We start from the raw sequence: 17215 nt of genomic DNA on the forward strand, positions 1-17215 counted from the left end.
CAAAGTTGGCCCCTAAGAGGCAGTTTCATAAATGTGTAGTCATTCCTTGGATCAAGCACCTGGTATAGTATTTCATGCTTCAGCTATTTAGTGGTAGCGACAAAGAAAGTTTCTTGGCCATCATTGCATTCACAAGTATCCATCCAACACACCATTGCAAAGTTACCTGACCAAGAGAGCCTTGCTTTGACACCATTGAAGGCCTGCTGTAACAACTCTGTGAGGCACTTTAGGGACAAAATCACTTAGATTTCAGTGGCATTGGATGCCACAATAAGAGCAAATCTGATTGAGGGGTCCATCTATACTGGATCAGTTTAGGTAGTTGCAGCTTGAGGATGATGTGGACAAGCTGTAGGGGTTGACTGGGTGGGTCCAGAGGGTGATTGATCAGCACTGGTGCTCCCTCTCCTTAAGAAGATATCCCTGGACAATTATCACCCAGTGGCAAATGCCCCCTTCCTGGGCAAGGTGCTCAAGAAGGTGGTGGTGGTCCAGATTCAGGCATGCTTGGAAGAAGTTGATTATTTAAATCCATTCCAGTCTTGAGTTCAGGCTTGGTGATGGCACTGAAACTGCTTTGGTCTCCCTGGTTGATTACATTTATTGGGAGAGAGCTGGGGAGAGTGGAACTCTGCTTGTTTTCTTCAATTTCCTGGTAGCTTTCAATGCTGTTGACCACAGTATCCTTCTCAAGTGTCTTAGAAGGTTGGCGCACTGCTTCAGTGGTTCCACTTTTATCTCCAGGGCCATTTTCAGAAAGTAATCATGAGAGGCTACTATTCAGTGCCATGGGAGTTGTCTTGTTGGATGCTGCAGGGTTCAATCTTGGCCCCCCACCCCATGCTATTTAGCATCTTTTGCAAAACCTCTGGGAGTTGTCATCAGGATATTTGAATTGTCATCAATATGCAGTTGACTCCCAGCTCTGTCTCTTTGTTCTAGTTGTGGTGTTAGATTGGTGCTTGGATGAGGGGATATGCTGGATGTGGGCCAATAAACTGAAGCTGAATCCTGAAAAGACGGGTGTTGTGTGTTCCAAGTTCTCATGTCCAGGAGGTGGCGAGATGGCCTGTCTGGACAGGGTTGCCCTCCCCTAGAAGGAGCAGGTTCACAGCTTGGAGGTGCTGTTGGATCATTGCAGGCTCAAGTGGATTTGGTGGCTAGGAGTTCCTTTTTTCACCTCTGGCTGGTTTGCCAACTCTGGTCCCTTCCGGACACAGATAACTTTGCTCCTGTACTCCATGCTCTGGTAACTTCTAGATTGGATTGTTGCAATGTGCTCCTTGTGGAACTGTGCTTGAAGGCAACTTGGAAACTGATTGGTCCAAAATGCAGCAGCTAGACTTTTGGCTAGGCTTCTGTTTATGTCCCATATAACCCCTGTTTTGAAACAGCTGTACTAGTTTCCAGTTCATTGCTGGGTCCAATTCAGGTGCTCAGGATGGTGCTTAAAGCCCCAAATACCTTAAAGATCACTTTCCCTACAGACCTCAGGTGCCAGGATTGGCAGAGGGGGGCCTTGAGGCAATGTTTCATTGAAATAAATGGTACCAAGTCAATATGGATAGGGGTGTTTCTAAGTGTTTGGGTTTTCCTTCCTACAAGACTCTTAAGTAATTTTAAAAATCTGCTTAATTTTTCAGAGAGGACGTTCCTCCTCCGAAGAGTCGTGGTTCAACAGCCCGAAGCTATATAGGGAGTAATCGCTCTTCTTTGGGTTCAATGTCTCCTTCCAATATGGATGGATATGCCAAGACTCAATACAACAAAGTACCAAGTGAAGACTTTGAGCGTACTTCTCCTCAGAATCCAAATTTTCAACCACCAAAGGTAGCTGCACCTAATCTAAGTAGAATGGGAGCAATTCCTGTGATGATTCCAGCACAAAGCAAAGATGGTTCCATAGTATAGTACAGCATTAATTTATACTTTCTGCAGTTCAGTGCATTTACTTGTTCCAGTTCTACACTTTTAAATATGCACAGAACTGATCTCGAGCATTGACAAGTGCGCTTTGTTTACTACCTTTGTACCAGTTTTGACCATATACACTAAAAACTGAAACTTTTGAAGAAAGTTTTGTCATCTCTGAGTAAACATGAAACACTAGCAATATTTAAATTCTGTATGGGTTGTTAAATGAACCCTTTGCTCTGAACTTTTGATAATATTAGGAGATACTGAACTGTATGACATGAATTGTTTGTCCTTACATTTTTAGAGAGAATGAAATATATTCAACATCTGTTACAGTGATGGAAATTTCTTGTGTAAAAGATGGACGTAAATTCTTGTAATATAGACCCCGGAATATTTTTATCAATAACTTTAAACTGAATGAATTGTCAGTTCCAGCTAGACACAACCAGCTTGGTTGGTTTTTGATCTCAGTTGTTCAAAAGGCACTACCACTGGTCTCTTTCTCTTGTAGGAAGATAGTAATTTTCTATGACCATGCAGCCACTAAATATATCTTGTACTGCTTGCCCCATGAGCATAAACCTCTTTATTTTTGGATACATAACACTGTGTGTTTGCACAATAAGCACCTGATTTTTTTAAAAAGAAAATTTACAACTGAAGTCTTATTTCTAAATTAACACTTGGCATTCTGTAACCAATACTTGCTGCACGTCAGACACTCTGAATTTCTGCGGATTTGTGTGTGCAGAAGTCTGAATTGCGGGTTGGTTGGTTTGTTAGTTTTTTAAAAAACCCACTATCACTTGTGTGTTCTTGGGATATTTAATATTGCTCTTTATGTTGTGTAACGATAGTGAAGGACTTAAGGATTTCGTCCCCTAGCTTTTCTGCAGTATTGATACCTTCAATGGCTCTTTCCAATACCTTCTGATAATATTTTTTGGTTATTCCTCCCATCTGTGTTCCTATACTATTTTAATTAGAAAACAGAAAAGAAAAACCTAGAAGGCCATAAAAGTGAAACCTCTACTTAATTTATAGTCTTTTATCTGTTTATTTAAATAACCAGATGAATTACAAGGAAGCCATTGATACTGAATTTGTATAGAAATGTTCCCTGTCAGAATTACACGGATTTAAATATCAGCAGATATTTAAACTGCCATTGCAGTAAGCTATATTACTGTGTATTATTTGCTCTGATGTTAGTAAAATACAATGTCTGCATTATCTGCTCTTCCAACTTGAAGAAATTTGGATTACCTGTGTGTGTAGCTATGAAAACATCAGATAAAAAAAAATGTTGTAAATATCTATGATTTTATTAACTTTGGTAGATCTGATATTTTCATGTATTATAGTGAGTATTGCATAACTTCACATCAGGACTTTTATGTGAAGTACATACGCCCTGATGAATTTTGGTAGTGAATAGATTGTAAGTGTGTAAATAGTATTCATATACTGAGATGTTTTAGATTATCTGATGCCCTTGGATTGAATATCCTTTTTTTTTTTTCATCTGTGCCTTTTCAATAAACTTTACATCTGATTGTAAGTTAAGTTTCAATTATGGAATATTCTGGTGCCTGACTTTACTTTTCTTAAAGGTGCTACAAGATGAAGGTATAGTTTTCAACACAACGCTGTGACTTAATCCCTTCTTACTTGATGTTTAATTTTTTTCCCTTGCCAATGTTTTGGATGTTTCTCAATTGCCTACATAATGTCATAATGTCCTGTATTTCAAAATGACTCCTTTTTGTTTGTTGCTGTGTCTATAATACCTTCATGGGGATTGTTACTATTTCCTGTAAAACCTGTTTATCTACTGTGTTGCACCAGACAGATGGATGATTAGGAATTTAACATGTGGCTTTTGAAAAGAGGAGGGAAATAATAATGATGATGATAATAATAATAATAATAATAATAATAATAATAATAATAATAATACCTAAACATGCAATATGAAAGCAAGCCTCCTTTAAATATGTAACACGGTAGATCAATTTTTTTTGGAGGGCGGGGAGCACACACTGCTACTTAAAGTCAGGCTTGACATACACAATAGATTGGTTGAACTCTGGACTCTTTTGCTTCAGACTGAAGCCAAGCTATTGCATTTTTGCATGCTTCCCCACTCAAACAAGAAATACTAAGTGTGATAAACTGGCACATCAGGCAACAACTAATAAATCTCTTTCCATGATCTGCAAATTTAGTACATACAGAGGGAGCATTTGTAGGAATATTCGAAAAGGTTACCCTACTGCACTGTTTCTGAAGTAATACAGTCCAGATTCTAGAATTCTGCCACACTACTTAAGCAGATTAACTCTCACTGAAAGATTTAAAAATGCTGTGTTGCACAGTTGATGAACATGGGGTATATTCATATAGCATTGCCTCAGTACTCTACTTGTGGTATAAATGGGCAAAAGGCATAATTGTGTGGTAGCACACCAGTCAGAAGAATTTCTGCATATTTATTAACTTGTCATCTCACATGAAAGTAATAAATGGGTAGAATGAAGGATAGCACGATGAGCCTTCAAAACATAGCTCTTAGGCTTTGGAACCTTGACAGTGTCTGCTTGTTTATAAAATTGCATGGAGATTGTAGTAATAGGAACTGACATAGCAGATCTATATGTTTTAGGTAGGAAGTGACTTGGGACAGACTTTGCTCTAAGCACTTAACTCCTAGACCCTACTGAATAACCAAAACACCAGTCTGAAGGACACTGCTATTATAAACATGATAAGGTCCGAAAAAGTTTCCCATGGTAAACTGTCGGATTTTCTTTAGGCTGTGTGTGTTGTTGCTTTGACAAACCAGGAGGCAGGAGAAGGGAGAGAGGTCATGGCCTGGGATGGCACTGTGCCCCTGCATACCAATAGTGTCAACACAGCCAGTTCATTATTGTACTAATTTACTATCTGGATGATGATGATCTGTAGAGAAGCTGTGCAACAACAGCACAATCAGTGTTTGAGAGGGGGGAAGCTGGTATGTAGGGATTAAGGTTAATATGGTCTGCATTGATTTGACATTTAAAAAATAGATGTCAGATACTGATTTATGTAGAAGAAAAAATAATGGCATCCCAGTTGCTAGATGGGAGGAGGTAGCAGAATAACCTAAATAAAAGTCTTCAGATGTTAATAGTACTTCTGCTAAACCTCTCTCTGAAAGGCAGCAAGCAGTTAAATAAAAATATTAAGGCCATCTGTAAGGTAGTTCATTCACAGCAGTTTTCTATGTTGTTGATTTTAAAATGGCAAGTCTTTTAGCTTAAATATAAAATGGCAGTCTTTATGAAATACATTTGCTTTCAATCAAAAGACGGTACCTAGAATGATTTAATAATTTTAATGTATTACCATACATTTAAGCAAATACATATTTAACAGTATCTCTGATTGGCACGCCCTCATAGCATTGAACTGATAATAGTTTTTAAAAAGGGATTATTTTTAAAAACGTCAGTAACAAAGTTTTGAATATCATCTCCTTGGTTTGAGCCTCCTCACTGTTGATAGAGGCAATCTTGATATTGTACCTCTTATGAAATAATTCATTTTTCTTGGCATGTACAAGTCGTTGTTGCACAAAGGGTAATTCATTTGTGGTAATTCATTTGTTTAAAGGCAACGGGATAAATGTACTTGTGGACCTTCCTAGTTTTTGCTCATTATTAAGAATGCTTAGGCCCATTTGGTGTTAGTGTATAACTCAGCATTTGGAGCAATAATACAGGACATTAATGAGGCACTGTGATAGGTTTTGGATTTGGCAATGAATGCAGTTTGTATGCAATTCGCTTTTTCAGACTTCTGAAGTACAAGCACTGAAATTTGTAGGACAAGTCCCAAATTGTTGTAGTTTCATGACTTATGTATTACTTGAAATAAAGTTGTTAGTGAAAACTATTATTCTGATGCAGTGTCTGAGTGTGTGTTCTCTCTGTACCCGCCCCCATCTTCTCCTGTAAGTAATTTTGAAAGGATAATTTGTTTTTGTGAAAGTTGGTTGTGGTCATTCTTAATATTCTGCTTCTTCCTTTAAAAATTAAGATAAAAAGTAAAAGCATGCGGAAAGCTGGGGCAGTTGTCCTGTTTATTAGCATCTAACTGTTGAGGTATAATTTGTGTCAGCATGAAAGATGTCAGCTTATCCACAAGCCTTTTTGCAAATGTATTCTAACACATCAGACAGCAAACTAGAAGGAATTGTGGGTTTAGGGTGGCTGTTAGCTATATTGATGCACATTTTCTACTGTGCTAATGCAGTTGCCTTTGCATCCAAGGGACAGTGAAACATGGAATTAAACCTTAACACTTCCCAAGTAGGTGCCTACGCATAATTTGGACGCGATGCACCACGAAAGCAGCCAACATTAAGCTCCAATCATGCCTGGCTATGTGTGGAACTTCAGCTTTCAATCTGCACGTAGTCCAAAAGGGGAAATCGTAATAACTGCACACCCAGTATGGCCAGCAACCTTGGGTTTTTTTATCTTAAGTATTTATACTCCTGCATATTTGTATTCCTGAATATGCTGAAGACTTAGTTGATGTGTGCTTTCTATATATTTAGTAAGTTTTATGTTCTCCCTTTCATGAAAAGGAAAATCACATAAAATATTTTTAACACAATGCAAATCACATGAACTTTGTATTTCCAGAGGATGACGACATGTTTTATGAAAACATAAAGATGGCTTGTAAAAAGTAATTGCTTTTTTATTGCATATCTGTTTAGCCTTGTGCTTATTATTGGATTTTAGATATTTTAACTAAAGTATAATGTATGTTGTCAGACAGATGATTGAATGAGTAGGTGTGTGAACATTGAAACTATTGAGGGTTGTTTTTTTTTTGGTATACTGTACCTTCGTTATATAGAAAGAGCAGGTCTATCAAGAATGGAGTCTGGAGTGTCCGGATGTTATTGTGTATATATTTTAATTATATTTTGGTTTTTGACATTTCTGTTGTGCAAAGCACTTGGAAGCACTTCTTGGGAAGCTGTTTATAAATCCTTCATTAAATCTCTTTAGGATTTTCAAAAATTGATAGCAGGCATGATAGTTTATTCCCCCCCCCCCCAGGTTTTCCACAAATAAGAGTCTAGATTCTTGAAAGTAGCTAACCCTTTTCATTGTTGTAACAGGAAGAGAGCTTGGTACATTATTTGCTTTCAGGATTTATAAACTGCTTCCCAACAAGTGTGTCTGTAGGAAAGACATGTAAAAACAAAAATCCATATGCAATAAAAATAAATTGATACATAACAATCTAAAACCATGTATTAAATCATACAGATTCCACTTGCTAGTAGTATAAATTGGCTGAGCCTCACCTAAGAGAACGTTTCAGTAACTATCTAAAAGCAAAATACGAATATTTGTTCACAACAGGGTTCCTGTAGTGTTTAAGATTGGGGTGAAACTAATGATAAGATACTTTCCCACCAGTATTCCAGACATTTGGAAAACTAGAGAACATGAGAAAACCCTAAACTCATTCATATTTTTTTTGGTAACATAGCTTTTATTCATTTTCATCTGTTTAACATTGTTGCAATGAGATATATATTTGTTTACATTAGAGCAACAATTACCTAAAGTTTAAAAAAAAGAATAAACACCCAGATAAACATTTCTGAATATATTCACAAAGTTAACAAATATTACAGATATGAAATGTTGATTAACGTTAAATTGGCGACCATAAGCAAAAGGTACTTCCTATCAACAACAGTTAGAATTTATAAGGGGGGGGGGGAATCGGCACTTTGTTCATGCCAGACTGTGCTGTAAACTATGGGTACTATTCCCAGATTGCATACAAATTCCAAACTCATACTTTTAAAATTCTCTTTGTGTGTAGAAATTTTTGTAGTTTTCCCATTCATGGTATGATTGCAAAAGTTCTACTTTTGCTTTAAAGAAAAACATGTCGTCATAACATCTGAAGCCAATTTTAAGATTATGGGTTGAGTTAAAAATTCACAAAGCCCAGAAAGGCTTGTCCTCAAAGCATGCAAAAGATAGTTAATGATGCTCAGAAATCAAAACCTGAGAATACTATGATTGTTATACTACTGGTCCTGTAGTATAATGGAGCTCTAATAATAAATTATATCCCACTCTTACTCTGAAAATATGAAGAGTAGAATTCGTTTGTTGTCAAAGGTGTGATGCTTGATAAAATTATAAATCAATTTAGGACTTGCATTCCCTTTCTGCTTATACCTTTCTTCTGCTACTTTTATCTAATTCGCCATACTGAATCATATGGTGCCAAGTTAATAAAGCACAAAAGCTATGCAAGGCTTTGGACTAGTGAATGATTACTTTTGAGGCTGAAGCAAGCTGACATCTCTGGGCACAGCTGGTGAATCGAGGAACATAGTTGAGAGCCTGTGTTGTAGCTGCCAGCTTTCTCTGTGCTAGATGCTCCTGCTTTCTTGTAGTAAATAGATTGCCCTTTCCCATCACCTCTAATTCTATAACCATCCATACTGTAGTATTTTCAGTAATACAATATGCTTAGCAAAACAAACTAAAGTATGTGCGGCAAGAGGAAGTGCAATTTGTTAGCCATGGGCAACTTAAAACCATCAGGAGCGACGCCTCATGCCTTTCATATGGACTGAAGATTTTGGGTGTCACGTAGCAGTACAGAGTTTCAAACAAATATGTGCTCTCCCACATTCCGAGCATGTTTGCGCTCCTTTCTCAGTGACGCCTATGTTGGCTTGGTCATGTCCACAGAATGGAAGATGGCAGGATCCCCAAGGATGCGCTCTATGGGGCTTAGGGCACCAGGTCCATTGGCAGACCAACTGCATTACGAAGATGTCTGCAAATGTGACCTGAGGAATGGCAACATCAACCCTGCCGTGTGCAGACAACCACAGTGCCTGGAGACAGATAGTCAGGTTGCGTATCCATAGCAGTGACCAGAGGAGGAATGACTGCTGGGGGAGCACAGAGAGAAGAAACACCATGATGCATCTGCAGCAGCACAACCAGGTGCCTTCATTTGCCTCAGCTGTAACAAAACAGGTCTCTCCCATATCTTTCTCTACAGCAACAGCAGGCGCTGCAACCTTCCAACAGTTCAAAGGAGCAGTCCTCCAGTGTCTCCTGGGACAGACGTATGCCAACAAATATCTGTGGGACTTAACATCTCTCTGGGAATAGGAGTAGAAGCTTCAGGGAATGGAGTGACAAATGTTGGGTCTTGGCCTATAGATTAATACTTTCCCCCCATTGAACTGCAAGTTTTATTTAACCTTAGGCTACACTGGTTCTTCCAGATCTTAACATAGCCTAAGCATTGTGGCTCATGCGCTGGTAACCTTAAGGTTGGATTTTGGCTGGGGCGGGGAACTTTCTTGTCACACCAAAGGCCCCATTCCCATATGGGCATCCTTCTGTAGCCTCAATGCCAGAAAGGGCCAAAGGTTAAAAGTGGGCCAAGCAATTAATGCAAGTTTTTCCTTGGTACAGAGAGTTGGTTTTTACACCCACACGCACCAGCCCTCTTCTCCATCCAGACCACAGAGAGGCAGAAGTTAAAGGATACATTCCAGCCAAACAAAAACATTCCAGCCAGACAAAAACCCCATCCAAAGCAGGAAATTGATCAGTTATCCAGATCAATTACCCACACAGCACCTCTGTCTTTACCATAAGCTTCAGTTTGGACAACACAGTAAGGCAAGCTTTGGCTTAACTCAGAACAGCAGAGAAGCAAATATGTTGTGAGCCCACATGTTTTCTCCAGGAGCCCACATGTTTTCATAATCTCACTAAACCAATGTTTGGCTTAAGTGTGTCATGCAAACCAGGCCACCGATAAGTACCTGGACTGATGTTAATAACCAGGATTAGAAAGGGGTGGAGAATGGAGGAGAATCCGAATGACGACTGAAAATGAATTTGCCAACATGAAGTACCGTATTTTTCGCTCTATAGGACACACTTTTCCCCCTCCAAAAATGAAGGGGAAATGTGTGTGCATCCTATGGAGCGAATGCAGGCTTCAGGAAGCTATCCGTAAGCCTTCGGATAAATGTTCTTGTGATCTTGCTTGTTCCATTTCCAGGTATAATATCACAAAGAGTATGCTGAAAGCTGGATCTTGGGTTGACAACCTAACTGCAAAATTTTTTTTGCCTGGGGGTGGGGGGAACCAAGGGTGCTGCTTAGTGTGTGTGTGTGTGTGTGTGTGTGTGTGTGTGTGTGTGTATATATATATATATATATACACACACACACACACACACACACACACACACACACACATATATACACACACACACAAGTTGACAGGTACTTTCTTTTTGAATGGGGTGGCCTAAATAAAATATAAACCAGACACTTGACCTCTGGTGTAAAGTAAGTAGCTCCTCATTGTTGCATAAATGTTGCTTAATATTGGTTAGAAACAGTAGAAATGCTTTTTAGTTTATACTGCTTATCTCTCTCACACACGTCTTAAAATGGTGAAAAGTTTAGATGTATGACATGACCCATTTGTAGACCCTAGTGCCTTGATTCTTTTTGCCTTTGGCAAATGTGTAAAAAATTCCCTTGTTGGGGCGGGGGTTGGTATAAGACTACTCAAAGACTACATAATCTCATAAAAGAGTTTGTCTATACAACATGCACCAACCATTTCCCAACTCAGCTGCTTATAGCATTATTCAGTATTTCGCAAAGCATTTTAAGTAAGTGGCGGAGGAGGGGTGCTTTGCAAATGCATATTGTCCTTTAAATAGGCTGACGCTGCCATACCTGAATAATAAAACTGCACTGATAGAAAAATAATTCATTCACCCTTGTGGCATAAATTTCATTGTTGTACTCCTTTTGTAAACAATTTTGAGATCTTTCTTACAATCAAGTGGTATATTAATTTTAAGAGATTTTTTTCTTTTTAGTGATTTCATATCACATTTTTGAAGCATCCTATATCACTGCTAAAAGTTTTGATTTACGAAACATTTGGCTTGGATCAGCCAGGATTTGTTAATGCATAACAGACTATCTAAAATGTTTTATTCCCCTTCAAGATGATAAAGCTTTGTATTTAAAATTCGGCTTTGTAATTCGGAACTTATGTGATGTGACTTAATTTGATTTGATTGGTCGGTTAATATTTTATTTTTTTTAAAAAAAGATAAAGCTTTGTATTTTCTTCCTCTGAGTGATGATACTGTATAAACTTTCTTTTAAAAACCGCATTGGTTCTATAAAACCAATTTAAGTTTAATTTCCTGTTCATCTCTATGGCGTTCATTTCAATTCCACATAGCGAATTTCTGTATCTTGAATATAGAACATCCTTGGTTAATAAAATATTCTAAGATGCAATTATTTCACAGCATTGAATTTTGAAAGCGTTTCGGCATGCAGCTGTTCCCATAGTGTGTGTATGTGTGTGTGTGTTTTTGTGTTTGTGTGTTTACACACACACACACACACACACACACACACTATAATGGAACTAAAGGGGCTGATATTTCACCCTGCCATTATTGAAAAGATGAGTAGTTAAGGGACATTTGTGTTTTTTGCATAAACTGATCTCTTGTTCTCACTGTACAATATAAACTTGCCTGATCTACCAATAGCCATAAAGCCCAAAGTTAAATTCCTTTATAGCGAAGCTGTCAGAGGAAGAAGCCACTGACATGTCAGTTCATCAGAGACCAAACTTATCTAAGGCACTTGGAAAAAATCTTTTTTGGTTCACTGCACTTCTAGGGAGATATAAATTCCTGGGACAGGTCTTAATGCATCAGATGAGAAGACTCTGGAAGCAGGAAAGAACACTTCTCTAGAACAGAAATAGTACACCCTGATCATGCCAAATCATACAAAAAGTTGAGACATCAATTCTTCCTTGTTTCCCTTGTGATGATGTGCTTATAAGGGAAAGAGGTAGTTTTGTTGGCTGAGAAAATCCCTTGGTTGAAGATTCCTTGTGACAGGTAGTCTGTTAGTAGACCTAAATTGAGCTAACCAGGGCATTCTGCTTTATTTGCTTCCAGTACTTCTAATGAACACTTGCAACATTAATATCCTTTAAAAGTCTGTTACATATCAGACAGAGGTTCTCTCTCTTATATTTTTTATTCCTGCTGAAGGCCTTCCTTTTCCAGCCTGTATTTTAAATGACTATCTGTATTGTACTTGAACTTTTTAAAATACATCTTTTTATTGTAGATGTTTTTCTTTTCAAAATTGCTTTTAAATGCTTTATGGCAAGCGGTTCATAAATGGAATAAAGAAAGATTTGTGGCTATTTCTGCATATCCATTGTTTCTTATGCTATGTAGTTCCTGTACGAAGTAAAAATTTCCTTTTCCTTTTCCCTTAACTGGCATCTATTTCTTAAATATTTATCATTCTATGTTTCCCCCATTACCACGGTTTTGCACCTGGCTCTGGTTGAGGGATTTGGGTGTTAAAGAAGAAAAAAACCCCACTAGATCCCACAAGCCTAAATTCTGCTCACCTCTAGGTCAAGGAGTTCCTGCCCATACCGAAACCTGGGACATTGTAGCATGCAAGTTAGTTTTATGTTAGTGGGCTCTCATTAACTACCATATTTATGTGATTCTAATGCACCAGCGAATGTATTGCGTGCCTCAATTTTTTTTAAAAAAACCCTTGAAACCAAAGAAGTATTCGCTGGCGCCATCAAATCTAATGCACACCCATTTTTTGCGACGTAATTTGGCCTTACATTTGAGTCAATACAGTACATACCTATTTTTAAAATCCTAAATCAGTTGGTAAATATACACAAGGAGGGTTTAGGACTCACTTTGCATATATGCAAGGGATTTAAGCTGTAAACCACTCGAGAGCACTGCAGTGTTGAAGGTGTGAGATACAAATAAAGCAAAATGTTAAAAGTACTGAATTTAGGAGAAAATAGGAAATGATTTTGTGCAAATGGTTTTGCAAGTGCTTGCACAATCAGAAAAATATCTTCTGGATAGTCATTCTTCTGTTCTTTAGCTGGATGCATTCATCCCACATGGAATCTTGGATCCAGACCATTGTGCCAAATTCAGAAGGCTTTAAGGCTTAATAAAAGACTGTCTGAAGCTTATAACACTGAGTCCTCTGGGCTCCCCCCCTCTAAAACAGTTTTTTTTTTAAAAAAAAAAGGGGGGGGAGGAAAGAATGATCATTAAAATGATAACAGACCTAGACCTAGAGATGAAAACAGAATGAATAAGAATTAAAAGAAGGCAACAGCCTTGGAGACAGTTATGCGAATAATGTCAGTGGAACATCAGCTTCCAGAACTTGATAAGAATTTGGAGTGGAAGTTTGGGAGGGAGATGCAACAGTCAGAGCAGGAAAGGTTTATTTAAAATTGACTGCAGAAACAAACTAAGATACCTACACAAATTAAAAGTAGGGGGTCAAAAATGTCAATTGTTTTGTGTTTTTGAATTCTGCCTCGTACTCGTAACCTTGAGTTCTACATCTTGCTTCCCACCTGCTCCTTCAGTCTTTAGAATTGGGAGTCAGAAGTACAAGCAATTCTGCAGTGTTTCTTACTTTTGTAATGTGCACCATCTTGTTCAGAATGATTTGATTATATGTAAAAAAGAAAATTCATGTGTAACATATTCCTAATCTGGGATGGAAAGAGTAGTAGCACTTGTGTTTGTGAATTAGGTTTGAGATACGCTATATAAAACAAACATACAACAGAAAGAATCCTAAACCACTTAGCTTGATGAATATTCTTTTTGAATAAGTAGAACTGGTTTTATTGGAGGGGAGAATTTGGATCCTGGAGCATTTGCACAATTTTAATTTCATTGACTTTACAATTTGAATTGCAGTTATCCAGCCACGACAATTTTACAGCTCAAGGGTGTCTGGATTAATTTTTTTATATTCCAGTTCAAATTGATTATTTATACTTGAATATACTAGAGCTCTGTATTGATTGATAATATTTTCTCTATTTATAGTATGGCCACGCGTGCAGGATGGGTGACATAACAGTGGTATAAACTTGAAGAAACAACTTGTTTGTCATGAATTTCAAGTTACGGAACAAATGAAGTACTCTGTATTTTGTCATAACTTTTAGAATCTACAGACAAGATGGTAATGTAGACTAAATTTATAATGCAGGTAGCATTTTCCCTGCTGAATGTTTACAACATGTTTTGCTTTAAAGATTTCTTCCATTGTAATAGTCCTAGACATGAATATGTGGGGAAATACGAAGGTTAACACTGGATCTGTGTGCAAATTCCAAAGATCAACCCAGATAACAATGTAGCTCATAATTTTTGTGGTTAATTAATTCAATCTATTTGCTTAGATTTGTATGAAATTACACTTAGCAATGAATTAGTATGTTTGAAGCAACATGTGCCTTCCATACTGTATATTTTGGTGCTGTCTTTTTTAATCTTCTGATTTTTTAAACACAAACACACCTTTTTAAAATACTTGTGCTTTGTAACACTTAATAAAATTTTGTATGATGATACCTTACATGTACAGCACATGTTTATCCATTGAAGTTGGGAACTATTGTAATCGCCATTGATTTTTATGATTTGCATGGTGGTTCGGTAATTTTAAGCATTGTGCTCTTAAGATTTTTTTGCAGTGAACCTGGTGACTGCTTCTTAGATACTGTCATTACTAGCACTTCGATTTGGGTCTTGAAACAAATGAGAAGCCAGTGCAATTGAATAATATGTTCACCACCAACTTTCCTTCTCAGGAGGGTGAGCCCACAGAATTCTGTATTGGCTGATATTGCGATGCAGGAAGAATAGGCTGGAGTGGAGAACCTCTGACTTACAAGACATATAAAAGCCACCCATTAACTTCCACTGAGTAGCATTTTTTCCAAGCCTAACACCCTCCCAGAGGGCTATTTAGGAGGCAAGGCTTAGTCCAGGGGTCGGCAAGGTTTACCTCACCTGGGCCGGTTCCCTCCAGCAGAGATCCCTCCATGGGCCGGATTGTTTGTGCAGCCGCAATTTCCGACGTCTGCATCTGCACAGACACTATTTTTGGCATCTGAGCATGCACAGATGCAATTTCTGGCACTGTGGAAGCGAGTCCCTGCACTGCGCTTTGCTGGTTTAGCGCAGCGTGTGGGGACTCGCCGAGCGGGCAACTCGGTTCAGGGGCCAGTTAAGCGACCCCCGTGGGCCCCTTGTGGCCCTTGGGCCTTAGGTTGCCTACCCCTGGCTTAGTCCTTCCCTCCTTCCTCCACACCGCCCTCTGGCAAGACTCCTAATACCGTTTTCAATACTTTGTGTGTATAAGAGAATATGAATGGAGGGGAACGGAGGCACATGATGTGTGGATGTGTGTGAATTGGTGTGTGGGGGGGGGGAATAGAGGAGAGAGAGAGATGGTAGGCCTGCCCATTTTAGTACTGGCCCTGCCCACCATTGGCATGCAGTCCCAGAAGTTCATCCATGAGGGAATTTGTTCCTGAAAGATGTTTCCACCACACCTTGTACCTTGCACACTCATCTAGATGGGTAGATCTGTTGACTCTCTATCCCTAGACTGACCCACTATAGTTTCTGTCTTGCCTGAATTAAACTTCTGCTTCTTAGCACTTAACAGTACTTAAATTAGCATTATGTGCTAGATGTTGGCCTCTGTTAGCTTTTAGGGGCTGAAGCTCAGATTGAGATGGAAAACAAGACCTCTGCTGGTTCAGTCTTATGTACCATAAATTGCTGTTAGACTTTTTTATTTTTTATTTTTTTTGGTAAAAAGTGGCAGATACATTTAATTAATAAATGAAAAATAATGAAATCTAAAATTAATTTATTCCAACAGGCCTTTTTGTGGGATGTTAATGACTTGGTCGGATTCTGATACTGGTTTACTGGTACTACTGACTTTGCCATAATTTTCTGTCTGTTTCTGTTTTATTGTTTTTCTGATGATTTGTAATTGATATTTTCCTCCGCATTCATTTCTTGTACCTTGCCCTAGTTTCACTGTGTGAAGAAAGGCAGGCTAGAAACATTTTTTATTAAAAATTAAAATAAGATTAAAATAAATTCTATTCTTTTAAATAGCTTCTGTAAATAATAACAAACTGAAGGACCACATCTCAGTGGTAGAGTATCTCTGGTTTGTATGTAAAAGGTCTTGGGTTCATTCCTTGGTAGCCCCAGGTAGGGCTGACGGAGATTCCTGTCTGAAACCCTGAAAAATGGCTGCCAGTCATCGTCTTGTATGGACCAGTGTCCAAATCAATACAAGGCAGCTTCATATGGAGTCTCAGATTACGCTTTTAGCAATTCAGTTGCCACTGTATACATTTCCTATAGTTCACATAGCAACGTGATGTTATCTGCTACTAGACCTTGGAACTTGAAAGATGTGCTAGGAAACTGAAAATGAACTCCTTTTCAGTGCCTCTTCAACACTTGTATCTTCCATCATACTGAGATTTGAAGCATTTTTTATTCATTTTATTTTACTGTAGTAGTAATATTCCAGACCCTGAGCCGATATAAACTAATTTTAGCATGACCTTTCCATCAAATGCTGGGGGGGATTCTTCTATTTAAGTTCATAAGGTACCTCACCATTCTCTCCTATCCTTCAGTACCAGTAGAGACATTGAGGTGTTGCCAGTTTGCAACACTGTTAGGTTGATTCATGTTTAATTTAAATCCAGGTGATTAATGAAGGAAGGAGGAAGACTGGCAACCTGTGTAATACTTCCCTTGAAGCTCTGTGTTGGGAAGAGGTTAGAAATAAACAAGAAGTTCTTGGTATGTGAAGCCTGCTGTGTGGAACAAAAAGTGCCTTGCTGGCCATAATGTTTGTTCTGAATAACATATAAAGAGGTAGTTTGACATAGCACATGATTTGACCCTAGCATTTCTACTATAACAAATAGATGCTTGGAATGGTTTATGATAATGTGCCGTTAGCAAAGCATTACTAAATGCTGTTAGATCTGGGTTTTGCAGAAAGGAATATCAGTAAGAATATTTTGGCTGGGGGTGTTAGCGCCCTCTCAAATATTACAAAGCTAACACCGGGGTCACTAAACTTGAATGCACTGTGGGCTGATTTTATGACTGCGTAAAAGCAACAGAGAGGTCAAAACAGTATGGAAATATCAGAATAAATACATCCACTGTGGTGATCAATACCTCCTGAATTTTGAGGGATGAAATTAGTTTCCCAAGGAGGCTTTAGGCAGCTTCCAAAAAAAATAAAGTTTTGTA

General features: G+C 38.3%; 1 protein-coding gene and 1 long non-coding RNA gene across 3 annotated transcripts in view; one reads left to right on the forward strand and one right to left on the reverse strand.

The window, feature by feature from the left end:
* Positions 1 to 14481, forward strand: part of CXADR (CXADR cell adhesion molecule) — a 31092-nt gene extending 16611 nt beyond the window's left edge. The window contains exons 7-8 of one of the 2 annotated variants that reach the window (XM_082220788.1): positions 1647 to 1833; positions 13952 to 14481. In XM_082220788.1, coding sequence (XP_082076914.1) covers positions 1647 to 1833; positions 13952 to 13993 — 229 coding nt within the window. In that variant the 3' untranslated portion in view covers positions 13994 to 14481. Of the gene's footprint in view, positions 1 to 1646; positions 5872 to 13951 lie in introns of those variants that run through there. The other variant, XM_082220787.1, reaches the window with a different exon arrangement.
* LOC309531363 overlaps positions 1 to 17215 on the reverse strand; it is a 35821-nt gene that overhangs the window by 613 nt on the left and 17993 nt on the right. The window lies entirely within an intron of this gene.

This window comes from Podarcis vaucheri, assembly GCF_965113315.1.
Source record: "Podarcis vaucheri genome assembly, chromosome: 4".
NCBI lineage: Eukaryota > Metazoa > Chordata > Lepidosauria > Squamata > Lacertidae > Podarcis > Podarcis vaucheri.